The 15,025-nt window shown below is 63.3% G+C and overlaps 2 protein-coding genes across 6 annotated transcripts; one reads left to right on the top strand and one right to left on the bottom strand.

Annotated features, from left to right (window-relative positions):
• Positions 1–2,620: 2,620 nt before the first annotated feature.
• On the bottom strand, positions 2,621–5,563 carry SLC52A3 (solute carrier family 52 member 3). 5 transcript variants are annotated; one of them, XM_042048039.1, is made up of 4 exons: positions 5,477–5,563; positions 3,520–4,590; positions 3,154–3,277; positions 2,621–3,034 (listed from the first exon to the last, which is right to left on the bottom strand). In XM_042048039.1, exons 2-4 carry the CDS (start codon positions 4,545–4,547, stop codon positions 2,822–2,824), a joined length of 1,365 nt encoding a protein of 454 aa, XP_041903973.1. In that variant the 5' UTR covers positions 4,548–4,590; positions 5,477–5,563; the 3' UTR covers positions 2,621–2,821. The 5 variants fall into 5 exon arrangements, with proteins under 5 accessions (XP_041903973.1, XP_041903967.1, XP_041903947.1 ...); XM_042048033.1 differs by lacking the exon at positions 5,477–5,563 and adding an exon at positions 5,169–5,470; XM_042048013.1 differs by lacking the exon at positions 5,477–5,563 and adding an exon at positions 5,327–5,470.
• A 3,601-nt stretch (positions 5,564–9,164) lies between these two features.
• On the top strand, positions 9,165–14,188 carry FAM110A (family with sequence similarity 110 member A). Its single transcript, XM_042047990.1, has 2 exons — positions 9,165–10,053; positions 12,366–14,188. Exon 2 carries the CDS (start codon positions 12,435–12,437, stop codon positions 13,434–13,436), a length of 1,002 nt encoding a protein of 333 aa, XP_041903924.1. The 5' UTR covers positions 9,165–10,053; positions 12,366–12,434; the 3' UTR covers positions 13,437–14,188.
• Positions 14,189–15,025: the final 837 nt, after the last annotated feature.

Below are 15,025 nucleotides of genomic sequence, written 5' to 3'. Positions count from 1 at the left end.
CTCCCACTCCCACTCCCCCCCCTCCTCTCTGCGCTCCGCTGCAGGCAGCCGGTGGTCCGGGACTGCTTTTCCCTGCAGTTGTGCCATCTGAAGGCCGGAGTTGTGCCATCTGAGGGCCAGTGGGTGACACGGGGACCTGGCTGGCAGCTGGCCCTGCTCTCCCTGAACCTTGTGCAATGCCGAGAGTGTTGCAGCACTTAATAAGGATGGTCCCTCAGCTGTCACTGCAGGCAGAGCACAGCTGGCACAGGGCAGCCCTGGGCACACTGGCCCCTTTGGCCGGGGATGTGGCACTTAGTCTGGGGACCAAAAGCAGCACTCCCACAGGCAGCACCACGGGTCTGCCTGCTCCCAGCTGTGTCTGCTCCTTCAGTCGTGCCCAGAGCCACGTCTGGAGCCAGCCCTGCATCGCAGTGCCCCTGCTCACTGCTTTGTGTGGTATCCCACAGCCCAGAGCATCCCACAGCATCCAGCAGTATCCTGTAGCCCAGGGCATTCCACAGCCTAGAGCATCCCACAGGCCACGGCATCCCACAGCATCCCACAGTGTCCGATATCCCACAGTATCCCACAGCATCTCACAGGATCACACAGCTCAGTGTATCCCACAGCTCACAGCATCCCCCATCCCAGAGCATCCCATATCCACAGCATTCCATATCCTACAGGATCCCAGGGCTGCTCCCCCCTGTAGTCCGGGGTCTCTCCACTTGCTCCTGCAGCACTCGGCCAGGGATTGCCGGCAGCACCACGAGCCCCATCTGTCCCTGCAGCACTTCCCTGACGTCAAGGCTCTGCCAAGTTCAAGGTCACCTTTCCCGGAGGGCTGCGGCCCCGAGGGGACATTGCCTGCCGGGCTGCTCTCGGCATCCCACACACACACTGGGCTCCCGGCCTCCGCTCCCTGATTTAGTTATCCGTGCGTGTGCCTGTTCTCTCCTGGAAGGCACGTTTGCAGAACGGGCGATTACTTACGCCCTAGTTGGGCCTGCCTGCCCGCTGCCCGCTGCCTGCCCGCTGCCTGCCCACTGCCTGCTGCCTGCCCGCCCGCTGCCCTGGGATTTTGTCTCTCTCCAGGCTGCGGTGTAATAAGGGAGGTAATTAAGTGTAAAAGGCAGGAGGAGGGAGGGCTGGGAGGGGGGAGCAGCCCCGGCTCCTTTTGGAGGCAGGGGACTGCGATAATGTATGGTAATAACCGCAGCCAGCCCTGCCGAGCTGATAGCGCTGACGGCAGCGCCTGGGCCCCCCCAAACCTGCCCCCACCACTGTGGGGAGGGGGAGCAGTGCCAGAAGAAAGGCTCAGCCTTCCTCCACCGGGTTTGTGCCTTCCTGAGCAGCTGTATGGAAATAATTCCCATCGGAGGCAATTGTTTCTCTGACAAGAGGGAGGGGGCTGGGGGGGTAACGTGGGTGAGGGGTTTTGGGGGCTCTCAAAGGCGGGGTTTTGGGGGCTCTCAAAGGCAGGATCATCCTCTTGGGGGGCAGGGGGAGAGAGGTCAGGTCCCTACTTCAGCTCCCAGTCTACCCACAAGGGACACATCGTGCTACTGGAATGAGACAAGCTGCCCCGCCGTGCCCCCCATCTCTCACTGGTCCTCAGCTCCCCCATCCTCCACGGACCCTGGACACAGGCTGTGGGGTCAGCCAGGATCTGCCAGAGGATGCCCACTAGTGCCGGGGGGCAGAGCCTTCACTCCTGCCCTCCCTGCTGCCTCAGCTGCAGGACCCCCACCACTGCCGGCTTGGGGGGCTGCTGGCCATTAGGTATTCCAACTGCGTCCTTCCCAGAGGCGCCCGGGTCGCAGCCGGAGCCCCGAAGTGGCTCCAATCCGTGGTCTGGTGCTGCCGCCGGCGCAGAGAGCAGATGACAGACAAAGGGCCGGGGACAAAGGCCCGGCTGCCTTGTGCCCCAGGGAAGGGGCGCAGGCGCGTGCAGGGCACGGGTGCTGTCCCACCCCGGGGCTGCCGCTGTCCCGACCTCCCGTGCTTGCCATGCCCCAGTGCCCACTTGGCCCCCGCCCTGGCTGGCATGGCTAGGGCACAGTTGGGTACCAGGTGGCCCAGCCCTGGCACCGGTGCTGCGGCACCCCTGCCGTGGGCATTGTGCCCACGCTGCTCTGGTGCGGGGCTCTGCTGTGGTCCCTCCCCAGCTCTGCCCGTCTCAGGGTGCAGCAGGGCTGAGATGGGGTGCAGGGGGCACACGGCTGTGGGGAGGGAGCAGAAAGCACAGATGGGACCACAGCAGACGGTGGCAAATATCACGCATGTCCCTCCAGTCCCACTGTGCCTCAGTTTCCCCAGCTGCTATTGGGGGCCTTGTGAATGTCCCATGTCGCCCACCATCCCCCTCCCCACGGCCGCCTTTGTCCCCACTCCCCCCAGCTGGCTGCAAACCCCCTGTCTGGGGGCAGCTGCCACAGCACAGGGCCGGGAACACCACCGGTGCTGCCGGGTGCAGCTGGGGCTGTGCCCACCCACAGAGCGCAGGGGGGCTTTAGGGCACGATGCCAAACGGTGCCAGATCCCCCAGGGGAAGGGATAGGACATGGCCCCAGTTGAGAGGTACCCAGGTGGGGGGCACTGGAGCATGGAGGGTGCGGGAAGCAGGGAGGCAGAGAGCTGAGTAAAACACCTTCTATTGCTTTCACATGATGGGAACACCCTGTGGGACAAATCCCTGAAGATGCTGCTCCCTGGCAGAGCCCATCAGGGAGCTGGTCCCAGACCATCCTGGTCCCACTGCTGCTTCCAGGCCAGCCAGCCTCGCTGATTTTGGGAATTCATGCTGGCAAGAGCAGCGGTCTTGGGGTGCCCACCCCACTCATTCTGGGCACTGCAGGCTGCAGTAGTCAGCAGATTTGAAAAGGCTGTAGACATTGACAAGGGGGAACATGAGCAGCGCCCCAAGGAGGGAGCCCAGCTGCTCCAGCACCCCGTACCACACCAGTGCACTGTGGCTGCGGCTCCGCAGGATCACCCCGGCCATCGCCTTCACGTAGGAGAGTGTCCCAGTGAACAGCACCCAGGAGAGGATCTGGTGGCACAGATGAGAGAGAGGTCAGGGCTGGGGGATCTCCACTGAGGGGACAGGTGAGGTCAGGTCCAGGTGTGGTGTCAAAGACCTCCCTGAGTGAGAGGGACACCATAACTTACGATGATGGCATCGCCCCACTGGGACTGCTGGAGGAGTGGGCAGGGACTCATCACCGCGATGGCCATGTTGTAGGCACCAAAGCCTGTCCCTGCCATGGTGAGGATGCCCATCAGGGTCAGGGACCTGCAAGAGACATGCAAGTGTCACTGGAGAACACTACCTGTCCCTGGTGAACAGCACAGGCACACAGCACATTCCGGCTCCTTGCTGTCTCCATCCTCCTTTCCCGGGGTGTCTGTGCTGCCAGGGCACGGGCACCCCACAGACCCCCTCCCACCCCCAACTCTTGCAAAGTAGGGGCCACTCTTAACGGCAGAAGCCCCTGGTGTGCACCCTGCTGCAACCCCCAGGACCCTACAACCCACCTGCTGGGCAGGAGCATGGCCACGATGCAGGCGAGGGGGTTGGCCATGGAGCTGAGCGTGGCTGCCAGGTGATAGGTGGTGTGTCCATAGGGCAGGCAGGAGTAGGACTGCACAGATGGCAGGACCCCGTTCGTCAGGGCACTCACCCAGGCGATGAGGAGGTAGATGAGGGTGAGCTTGGTTAAGGAGTAGGAGAACTTCTGCGGCAGGATGTCCCCAGGTCCCTTGAGATCCTTTGAGCATGAGCAGCCTCTGCTCAGCTGCAAGTCAGGTCCCTCGTGAAGGACCTGGTCAAATGAGTTCAGCACGATGTTGCTGGAAAAGAGGTGCTGCTTAGAGAGCTCCCACACCTTGGGCTGCCGGGTGAGGAAGAAGAAGGCCAGCAAGCAGGTCAGCATCATTGCAGTCATGAGCAGGAAAAAGATGAGGGTGGAGAACTTGGGTGGGAGGTAGCGTGACTCCAGATGGAAAATGGTGCTCTCCACGGTCTCATTGCCGGTGGTGATGTTGACCTCGTAGCTGACATTGGTGCAGCTGGAGATACCAGAGCCCTGGCCCAGGGCAATGAGAGCAGGGATCAGCCCACTGAGCCCTTCGCCTATGAAGAAGGTGGATGTGTACTGGGGCTGCAGCTGCATCATGAAGGGCAGGAAGGTGACAGAGGAGGTGCAGTCCACCAGGGCCAGGAAGAAGGTAAGGACTAGGAAGGGGATGCTGTGGGATGTCCCGGAAATGAGGGACGTGTGGTTCCAGAGGAAAGCCAGGAGCAAGCAGGCCATGACACCCACGGACACAATTGCATAGATAACAGCCACCTCCTTCAGCAAGCCAGGCCGAAAGCGATTCATGAGGGTGACGAAGAGTGGTCCCACGTTGGCCATCTGGATGATGATGGTGATGTACGAGGGCAGGTACCACTGCTCTGGCAGCACCGTCACCAGCAGTGGCAACTCCACCCACAGCCCATTGATGGCCACCCAGGAGCCCATGCCAAAGGCACAGGCCAGAAGGTGGGTGAGAAGTGCCATGGCTCAGGGCTGGGTGCCTGGGCCTGGGAGTGACGCTGCTGTGCTGTGGGGAGAGACTTTGATGAGTGGTGAGGTGAGATCTGACCCTTCCAGATCCTGGCCCTGTCCTCCCATGACCACTGCCTGCATTGGTAGAACAGCTTCCCTCCTACGTTCTGTGGGGGTGTGGGGCCCACAGCCCAGCCCAGCCCCACTTTGCCCTCTGCAAGCCCTGCGGACCCCTCTGCCCCCTTCAAGTGATGACAGGGTGCCCTCCTGCCCTGGGTGTGGATCCTGATGAGCTCCACCTGGTCTCATCCCGGAGGGCTGGGGCTTGGGAGCAGCAAGTGCGGTACCCTGGAGGGCATTGAACCTGTGCCAACTCACGTTGCAGCTCGGTGCAGCCTGGAAGGGCTCGGCACAGCCGGGTGCAGGGGGAAGAGGGCTCTCACCTGGGGGCTGAGTGTCCTGGGCAGCTGCTCTGCTGGGAATGGACGCCTCGTACCTCCCACTGCATCCGCAGGGCAGGACGACGCAGCGCCCGTCTCCTCCCAGCCAGGACCCGCGCGATCCCGACACGCCCCGGTGGCCGCGGGAGACAGGCCCCAGCAGCCCATCCTGCAGCCCAGCCTCGGCTCGTACCAGTCAGCTGAGTCAGCTGGGATCCAGACACCTCCCTTGCCCACTCTCATCCCGCCCCTGGGAAGAACTCTGACGTCCCTACGTTCCGTGTCCCCGCAACCCCGCGGAGCCGTCTCCAGTTCTCTCCCGGGGCGTTGAGGCCGCCAGAGGAAACTCACGTCTCACGGGGCTGAGCCTGGCGGGCGCAACAACCCGCTGATGGTCCCGGCCCCGGCCCCGCGGGGAGGCATCGGGGCTGGAACAGGAACCAGGAAGGAAACGGGCTCCGGTCTGACCGGTCCCTCGGCAATCTCCCAAGGGGAACTCACTGCGCTTTGGGGACAGGCAGCACCACGCGGGCGGGAGCCACTCCTGGCTGCCGCAGCAGTGACGTGAGGCGGGCACGTCACCACCTCCGGATGCGTACGGGTGATAGCCTGGCCCTGCTCTGCTCCTCGTCTTTGGTCCCAGCTGGCAGAGTCCCCAGCTCAGGGGGGTTATTATTCTTGGCGGTGTCCTGGACTTTGTCCTTGTCCCCGCCTGAACTGCGTCCCACCTATCACAGACTCTTCTTGCAGGTGCAAGTGTGACCCGGTGGCGGTTCCTGTCCCCATCAGGATCTCTGCGGGGTCAATGGGTTGGCACGGGGCGCTGGGGAACCTCCGAATGTGGCAGCTGTCCCACCTTGGGACACTGCGGGGACCAAGCCGTGAGCCAGCGGATGAGCCACTTGCACCGGTCGGGAGGTGACACGGCTGAGGAGACAGACCCCAGGTCACCCCCAACAGCAACCCCCCCCCCCCCCCCCCCAATTCCAGGACCCCCGCCCCAGGATGCCTCATGGCAGCTCTTCCCCCAGCACCCACCGGGTGTCGCTGGGAGAGCGGGCTGCAGCCCTGCAAAACCTGGGGCTGGGCTGCCTTCTCCCGTCTGCTTCCCTGCCTGCTTCCCTGTCCTACCTGCCTGCAGTGCTCGTCCCTGTCCCTCGGGGGATACAGCCTGCCCCTCCACCCTGTCCTGCGCCTGTGGGAGCACCCGCGGCAGCCAGGACCGTTGGGTGCAGTGGGGACAAGAGTGTCCCTTGTCCCTGGGGCTGCAGGGACGCTGCGTGACCGTGGCGGGGGATGGTCACAGTTTGAGGTACTGCTGTGATTTAACCCCAGCAGGCAGCTCAGCCCCCCGCAGCTGGTCACTGACACACACCGTGGGATGGGGGCGAAAATGGGAAAAGATAAAGCGGTAAAAGGGACAAAACTGACGGATTGAGATAAAGTCAGTTTAATAGGAAAAGCAAGGAAGTCCGGCAGTCCAGGATATTGCGGGGGGAAGGGGGGGAGGGGCAGAGCTGTCCCATCCACGTCCCCTCCCAATTTCTATTCACCCCCAGCACTCTCACTCGCTGGTGGGGCAGCAGGAAAGTCCTTGGGGCTCTGTGAGCATGGCTCAGCCACGATCAAACACTCCTGGGTTAGCACTGCTTTCAGCACAACTCCAAAACAGACCCACGCTGGCTCCTATGGGCAAAATTACCTCTGCCCCAGTCAAACCAGTACAGGACCCCAGGAGACCTGGAAGGTGGGGAACAGGTCCAAGCTGCTGGGGGGAAACCAGGGGCAGGGGGCTTAGAGTGAGCCCGGGGCAGCTGAGGTCATTGTGTGTCCATGGCAATGGGGACAGGGAGGGGACGGCAACTGTCCTGTGTTTAATTTGTCGGCACAAAGAGGCAGCTCAGCCGGCAGTGAGACCCTTCCCGGGGGCGAGTGGCTATGGGGCAGAGGCAGTTTGAGGGGGTGCTGGGTGTGGGACCCCCGTGCTGCCCCTTCACGCTACTCACCTAAATCCACCCGACGCGCGCTGCCTGCCCTGCCTGTGCTTTCTCCGCCCCCTGCCTGCCCCCCAGCTGAGCTCCCGGCCCCCCGGCCCCTCGCCCCTCCGCACCCCCGGCAGATGCAAGCGCAGGCCCCGGAGGCAGATGGCAACATTTGGTAGCCGAGTGGTCCCTGCCTGCGGGACTTCGCTGGGCTGTGATGGCCATCCCTCCAGGAAGCCCCATCCTCATCCACCCAGGGCTGGGGGCCCCATCCCAACTGCAGCCAGTGCAGGCCGGGGGGTGCAGCAGGGATCCCCAGGGTGGGCACACTGCCCATGCTGTAGAGGTGACAGGGTGGCAGGAAGGCATGGAAGGAGTGGCAGCTCAGAAGAGCAGGGGTCTGTCCTTGAACTCAGCCCTGGCGAGACCCATCCCCTCATATCTTCTTCTATGTGTGAGCAGTGGGGATGGTCTGCCTGGGCAGAGGGTGGCTGCTGCTCCATTGCTGGGGGACAAAGCGACCCCCTCACTCCAGGGACTACTGGCCACCTTATTTGAGAGGCTATGACCCCCAGACTTGGGGACCGGCTGGCGGGTCTCAGCCTGGACCCTGGCAGCCCCAGCCCCATTTGCATTCCATTTCCATGTGAAAGGAGCAGGTCAAGTTGAAAGTTGAAAGGCTGGTGGGGGGCAGTCGGGAAGGGGCCGCTGCCGGAGGTGAGACCCCAACAAAAGGGCTGGATCCCCAGGGCCCAGTGTTCGCCTGGCCATGGGCTGCGGCCACGGCCCCACGGCAGCCGCCATCTGTGGGTCTGTGCTGCCGCCACCACCGGCCAGACAAAGGCCTCGTGCCCGGCCTGTCCCCATCTGTCACCTCCCTGGCTCCTGGATCCCTGAGCAGAGACCGAGTGTGAAGATCCTAGTGCAGGCAGCATCATTTCCTCTGCCCACCGGGAGTGGGGTGATGCTGGGTGCAGCAGGTGCCTCCCCGTTCCGTCCCCATGTTCCTTCTAGAGCGGCTCCGTAGAGCTCTCGCTGGGGAAACTGAGGCAGGAGGAGGTGGTGGCTTGTCCTGGGTCAGGGCACGGCAACGAGCTGGAATAAAACACCAGGAATTAACACCCAACATGAAGGGGCTGGGGACCTCTCTGCGTGGAGGTGCCCACACTGCTGAGCTGCGGCCCCGCGGCTTGGCAGGTGTTGCCAGGCACCCGTAGCTGCCTCCACCCAGCACTTCCAGGAGGGGAATTTGCCTCTCAGTGTGTTTTTTTCTCGTTGGCACCTTCATTTAGCATTGATGCCGAGGCAACAAGATAATGCTTGAGCTATGCAAAAACCTGTAGCTATGCAGAAAGAAGGAGTTACTTTGTAACAGGGTATTTAAATGAAGAGCTTTTTAGTAATCAGCAAATTAGCAGAACAAGCTGACTGCAAAAAGCTAACCACTGGCTATTTGAGCAGACAATGTTACAGAGCATGCGCAGGGAAGAGGGGTGAAAACTTCAAGCCCGAGGAAGACTTATGAGCCTTCATCAAAAACGACCACCAGGAGGCTGACGGCCACCTCGTTCAGGAACCGCGCGTGTGCTACAAGGGCTGACATAATCCTGTGATTAGAAAATATGTTGCAATATGAAGGTTAAGAAAGTATAATGTGCACATTAAGTAAAAAAAAGTATAAAAGCTGGTACTGTGCGAAGAATGGACGAGTGAGTTTGTGGTGGAGTTGTCCCACTCACTCCCGGCCTCGAATAAACCAATACCTGCTCTGTGGGCCTCATACTATGTTATCTTGCCTAGTTTTCATGCATCAGCAACCAGGAGGTCCCTGGCACGAGGGAGTGTCTGGAGGAGGTGAGAGCAAAGGCACTGCCAGTGCCCGATTGTCCCTCTGTTCACAAACACCGTCCACGTGTCCCTGGAGCAGCGGTGGAGATGATGCATCGGGTGCTGGGGGAGCATTCCTGCAGAAGGCGCTGTCCCAGAGCATGTCCTGGGATGCTCCCGGGGAGGGCGAGGCTTGGGGCGCTGCCTGGATCCAACGCCCTGCTCCAACGGGCCAGACGTGCCCGAGCAGCTCCTGCAGCTTCCTGCCTGCACCCGCACGGCCTCGGCACCTGTGGGGGGACGCAGCCTGCGGGCTCTGCCCTCGCCTACCAACTGGGATTTTCTAGCTCAGCCCATTGTGTGAATCTGGGCTTAGGGCAGCCCTCTGGCTCCCAGACTGTGTGCTTCTCTTGGCCCTTCTCCCTCCACCAGCTCCTTGTCTTTCTTGCTCCAGGAGCCGTTTGAAAAATGCAGGACTGTAACTGAGCGCCATGGAACAAGCCAAACACTCATTCCTTCCGTGCAGAGCCGAACGAAGATGCCTTTAGCGTGGAGCAGGAGCCACCCTGGGGCTGGGTTCAGGCCAGCAGGTTCAGGTGGCTGCAGGCTTGGTGACCCTGTTCCAGTCTGTCACCTCCCTTCCTACTATCCCATTTATTTCCCTACATTTTGGAGTTTGTTGCTGCCGGGTGCATGAGGAAACAAGGTGAGATTTCCAAATCAGAGCAGGCCCTGCCGACTGGCCACACCAGTGATATAAGGGAATCTGGGTGCCCACAGGAATGCTGGGAATTTCCCCTGCATCCCTGAAGCCCTAACCCAGCACCAGGACCATCTGCCCACAGCGAGCAGTGACATCCAGAAGCGTTTTGGCTTTGTCCGTGCGAGCACCTCGGGCCGTGTACGCAACCAGGCTGCTCAGCCGGCACCGCGGGCTGAACCGGCACCTGGGACGTCACCGGGCACCGTCACGCTGTGTGACGCAGCCTGGCATGGAGGAATGCCCCGTGGTTTCGATCCCATGTGAGCGCTGAGTTGCCTCGGAGGGCGTCCTCGCCCGGCGCTGACTCAGCGGCAGCCGCCGCATGCAGAACCGCTCCAGCACCCTCCAGCCGCCGGCACGGGGGGAGACGGGGAGGACGTGGCTGGGGAGCAGGAGGCGTGGGGACATCAGGACACCATCGGGACACCCTCGGAAAGAGAGCAGGGAGAAGAAGCGTGGCAGCTGATCCGTGCCGAGGAGGCTCCCACGCCGCAGGGCTGATCCAGGTGGGTGGCGGAGGTGGTGCTGGTCCCCTGCTGGTCCAGTGCCAGCAGAATGGGGCTGGGTGAGCCGGTGAAGGGGTCATAACCGTGTACCTCTGGAGCAACTTCTCCAGGGAGGAGGTGACCTGGTGTGCCATGTGAACGTGGCTGGACTGCCCACTCCAGGAGGGAGAGCAGCTGGGGCCACACTGGGCAATGCCCAGAGCTCAGATCCCCGCGCTCCGACTGGGTTTGGGGCATGGGATTATGTTGCCGTGTTTCTGGAGCTGTTCGGAGGGCGGCTCCGCTCGGCTCGGCTTGGCTCGATGCAGCCAAGCTCGGTGTGGCCGTGCCAGGGCAGCGGCTCAGCACCGCAGGAATGTGGAGCAGCAGGTTGTAACCGGCCGGGCTGTCCATGCTGGGGAGGGGACCCCAAGCTGGCCACAGGCGGCTGTTCCAGGGGTCCCGTGTCCTTGTCCCTGCACTTCGACAGCCGTGGCTTGGCTGAGCATCTGGTACAAGGCTGAGCTCCAGTGCCTGACATAGGGACATTTTCCCGCTTTGCTTTGCCTGGGGGGCACTTTTGCACCCCTGTGCTGAGTCGGGGAGCCCTCCCTGTGCTGGGCACAGGTACAAGGACAGTGAAGCTGGCCATTGGCGCAGGGGCTGGGCAGCACTGGACCCGAGGGGTCGGGCAAAGGGGTGCAAAGAGCTGCCCGGGGAGGAGGCAGGAGGATTTGTGCCGGTCCTGGGACCATTCTCAGCTGTCGCCACGCCTGGCCGCCCCCCTGCAGACATTTTCCAGGTCAGGAGGCAGCATGTCGCCCCAGGCAGGGGACGAGGACGGGGACAGGGACAGCCAGCCTCCCCCGGGCCACTCGTCTGTCACAGCGTGTCAGGGGGATGCACCGTGTGCTGTGCAGGGACCCTGCTGGGGTCCGGATTCTGGGGGTGCTGGGGCTGACACGTTGGCACCCGTGGGCTGGCAGGGGGTGCAGACATGGTTCAGCTGTGGCTCAGCCATGGCTCGGCGGGGCTGTGGGTGCCAGGGCTGGCTCCTGCCGCCGGCGGTCAGTGCTGGGACAGGCGCTGGGCTGCTCCCAGGAAGTTTGTGCAGGCAGGTGAGCGGGTGACGGTGGCAGCCGCCTGCTCGGGGCTGCCATGGAAGCGAGTGAGGCCACAGCACACCGGCCCCCGTCCTGCCCACCACTGCACCGGGTGAGTGCTGGGGCTTGCTGTCACATCCTCAGGGCTCATCAGTGCCCCAAATCGGGACCCTCAGGGGGAATCTCAGAGCAGCTTGGGAAAGGGGTGGGGAAAAGGGTCTGACCCACATATTCCTCTGTGTGCCCTGCCATTGCCGAGCCCCTCTGGATATTGGGGCCACTCTGGGTGTGCCCACCCCTGGTCAGGGGACTGCAGAAGGGTGCAGGGCTGGTTTGGGTGCCCTCCCCCCCCTTTTCGCTGTGGGCGGGCTGATGTCTCTGCGTGGCCGTTGTGGCGGCTGCGCTTGTTGGGGTTGGCAGGGACCCAAGGACACGGGGTGCACAGGGCCCCACGCTGCTCCGAGCACACCGCGGCCGGGGAATCACGAGTGGAAACAAACCCCCGTGAACTCCACGTACTTTCCAAGGAGCTCCAGGATGGGAGCAGGGAGCCTGGGTGCAGCCCCGGAGCTTGCGAGAGGGCTGAGAACTGAGGGAACAGCAGAGGGAGTGGAGCACCGAATCCACCAGCCCGGCAGGGTGGTGGGTGATGGAACCCTGGGCATGGGGAATGCACCCCTGGGAGCAGGCAATGCACCCCTGGGCACGGGTGATGCAAGGATGTAGATGAGACACCCCTGGGAGAAATCAGTGCTGCCCTGGGAGTGGGTGATGCACGCCTGAGTGAAGGAAATGCACCCCCGGATGTGGGCAGTGCACTCCTGAGCACGGACGATGGGCACATGCAATGCACCCCTTGATGCGGGCGATGCTCCCCCGGCACCTGCGACCTGTGCAGAGCATCAGTGAGGGGTGCTTGGCTCTCTCCGCCCCCCTCGCTCCCCAGGGTGCCCCTCGCCCGCGACCGGGGCGCCCTCCCCGCCGGCGCCATTGGCCCCGGTGCGGTTTGAAGCAGGCGTGCGGCGCGGATTGGCCGGAGGAGTGTCGGGGAGGCTCGGCGGTGGCGGCGGAGGCGTGGTGACCGCCTTCAAATAGGCAGCCCGGAGCCGGCGGCGCAGCCAGTGCACAGCCTGGGTTGTCTTTGTCTGCCGTGGGGCCGGGGCGCGGGCAGGGGCAGCATCGCCGCCGCTCTCACTCCGGCCCCGCTCTCACTCCGGCCCCTCTTCGCAGCCGGCGGCACCTGAGCCCCTCGCTGCCCGTGGCGGCCGCCCACCCCGTGTCCCTGTGCCGGCACAGAGGATGCCCGTCGAGGCGCTGCAAGCCGGTGACACCATGAAGGGGGTGACGGTGACGGCGCCTTTCACCTCGGCCATGCCCGTCCGCATCCTCCGCAAAGGGCCCGCGTATTTCCGTCGGCACGCCGAGCCGGGGGCCGGGAAGCCCAGCGCAGTGGAGAGGCTGGAGGCCGACAAGGCCAAGTACGTGAAGAGCCAGAGGGTCGCCAGCACCAAGCAGGAGCCGGTGAAGCCACTGCTGCTCAAGCAGCCCCTCTTCACCCCCGGGGTGCGCCGGGCTGTTCTCACCCCCAGCCGCAGGGCACCCCCGGGGCCGCGTCGCGCCGATGCTGCCAGCCCGAAGACCTCCCTTGACCTGGAGATCCTCAACAACCTCATCAACCTCTGTGACAGCCCCTTCCCTAAGGCGGAGAGCCCGCTGGGCAGGGAGTGCAGGTGGCGGGCGGAAGCGCCGGCGGTGGAGGGGGCTGTCAAGCTACCGGAGAGCCCGGCCATCACCAAGCCCCCCGGCAGTGTGGCCGTGCGGAGAGTGGACGTCCGTCCCTGTGGAGCTCCGCGGAGCCCAGTGACACCGGTGCCTGCATCCCCCATCCCAGGTGGGCTGCCTGTGACCCCGTCCCGGAGCTCACCCGCCCGACCCGAGAGCGCCCGCCGGCAGCCGCTGCTGCACCGCTCCAAGTCGGACCTGAGCGACCGGCTCTCGCGGGCCACCGCCGACCTGGAGCGCTTCTTCAACTACTGTGGCCTTGACCCCGAGGAGATGCAGGACATGGGGGCTGAGCGCTTCGCCCGCGCCAGCTCCGACATCGTGTCCCTCAAGTTCCACAGCGTGAGCACGGCCAGCTCGGAGGGTGGCCACTCGCCACCCAGCGCTGCCACGCCGGAGGGGCGGCCGGCCGAGCGCGTGCCCTACGGCATCTCCATCATCGAGCGCAACGCCCGCGTCATCAAGTGGCTCTACGGGCTGCGCCAGGCCAGGGAGCCCCAGCAGGTCTCTGATGTGTAGCAGTGCCACGGTGGGCACCGGGGATGGGTTGCTCATAAGTGGGCAATGCTGGATGGGGACAGAGCACAGGCTGTGCCCTGGGAGGAGCAGGGACCTCTTGGGGGTGACAGGACCCTTGAACTCAGCCCTGCTGTGCTGCAGCATCACCGGCCCGATGTGGTCACCAGGGATCCATTGTCAGAGCCCTGTGCCAGCACTGGAGAGCCAGGTCCCTGCAAGCCCATGGGAAGGCAGAGGACACGTGTCCCTGGGTGTGTGGCTGGTCCCTAACACCCACGGGGCCTCATGTGTGGCTGCCCTGCCTGCACTGCTGGCCGCTCCTGCCTGTCCTGCTCCTCACCAGCACCCATGGGTGGGGTGCAAGGGGCTGGTTCCCCCTGCATGGAACAGGGACACTGCACCGAGGAAGGAGCTGCCCCCTTGCAGCCTCCACCAAGAGGGTCCCACTGCCTGGGGTGGTGGTCACATCCTGGTGGTCCCAGCTCATTGCTGAAGAAAAGCCTGGTGCTTTGAGGGGTGAGGGGGAAACCTGACCCCCTACTTCAAGCTGCCCAGGGCTGTGTGTCTGTGTGAGTGTCTGTGGGTGCCTGCGTTCCCCCCCCCAGCTGCCAGTGGGCACAAAGCTCCCACCATGCTGGGCCCGGTATTTATGAAGACAACAGTTCCTGTTTTCTACTCTTTTTTCTAATGTTTGATCTGTAAATAATAATAATGATAATGCAACTGGTTTTATTAAACGCCTGTGTTTTGGAGGCTGTGTGTTGTCTCTTGAGGCGGTGGAGGTCGGGATGGGACAGGGACCCTTGGGGTGCCATAGCTCTGCAGGGCTGTGGGTGCTGAGCCGATGGGTGCTGGAAGGGAATCATGGGTTCCGTGCTGCCGTGTGCCAGCGCGGGGCCCAGCGGGCACGGCAGGGCGGCAGTTGGGTCTGGCAGGTCCCGGCAGAGCCCCAGCTGTTGGGATTTCCCTCTGTGCCATGCACCCTCCCCTGCCTCCTTCCCTCACTCTGGCAAAGCTTGGCCAGGTCCCAGCCCTTCAAGAACTGGGAGATGGGAGCGGCAATAGCAGAGACCTCCCAGGTGGGCTGGGATCAAAGTCGGCGCAGGGAGCGCTTTGAAGATGAAAAGCCCCGTGTGTTCTCCCAGGGCAGCCTCGCATGGCACCGCAGCCCTCCTGGCACCTCAGGTGCCACCTGTGCCCTGTGGTCCCCGTGCTCCGGATGCGTCCCATGCAGGCACGTGTCTGCGGGGGAAGGTGACATCAAAGCCACCAGCAAGCGGATGCACACAGGGGACCCTACCTGGACCCTGGGCTTGCCGCTGCCTCCCTTCAGTGCCAGCCCCCTTAGGCAGCTGCTGGCCAAGGCAGCACCAGGGGCCCCTTGACCAGGGCTTCCATCCAGCACTTGGGGTCCCCAGAAAAGCTCTCATAAAGAAGAATTTACCACCCCAGCTTGATTCCTGAGCTGTTGTGTGTCCACCCAGATCCCCTGCCTGGGGTGCAGGATCCGACTCCTGCTGGGGTATTGTTAGGTCCAGCTGCTGGGAATGTGGAGGGCAGGATGTGGTGTCAGGACGTGGTGACAGGAC

This window comes from Corvus kubaryi, unplaced genomic scaffold (assembly GCF_017639235.1).
Source record: "Corvus kubaryi isolate FWS band 111438036 unplaced genomic scaffold, C.kubaryi_AGA036_p1.0 134, whole genome shotgun sequence".
NCBI lineage: Eukaryota > Metazoa > Chordata > Aves > Passeriformes > Corvidae > Corvus > Corvus kubaryi.
The sequence above is the reverse complement of the archived record's forward strand: the minus strand, read 5'-3'. Positions and strand labels throughout refer to the sequence as shown.

Excerpts from the sequence above, each read along its gene's own strand:
- SLC52A3 (XM_042048039.1), bottom strand. The coding sequence starts at position 4,547 with ATGGCACTTCTCACCCACCTTCTGGCCTGTGCCTTTGGCATGGGCTCC. Across the intron at positions 3,278-3,519 it reads GCCATGCTCCTGCCCAGCAG|GTCCCTGACCCTGATGGGCA; the intron begins GTGGGTTGTAGG and ends TGTCTCTTGCAG. Across the intron at positions 3,035-3,153 it reads AGTGGGGCGATGCCATCATC|ATCCTCTCCTGGGTGCTGTT; the intron begins GTAAGTTATGGT and ends CTGTGCCACCAG.
- FAM110A (XM_042047990.1), top strand. The coding sequence starts at position 12,435 with ATGCCCGTCGAGGCGCTGCAAGCCGGTGACACCATGAAGGGGGTGACG.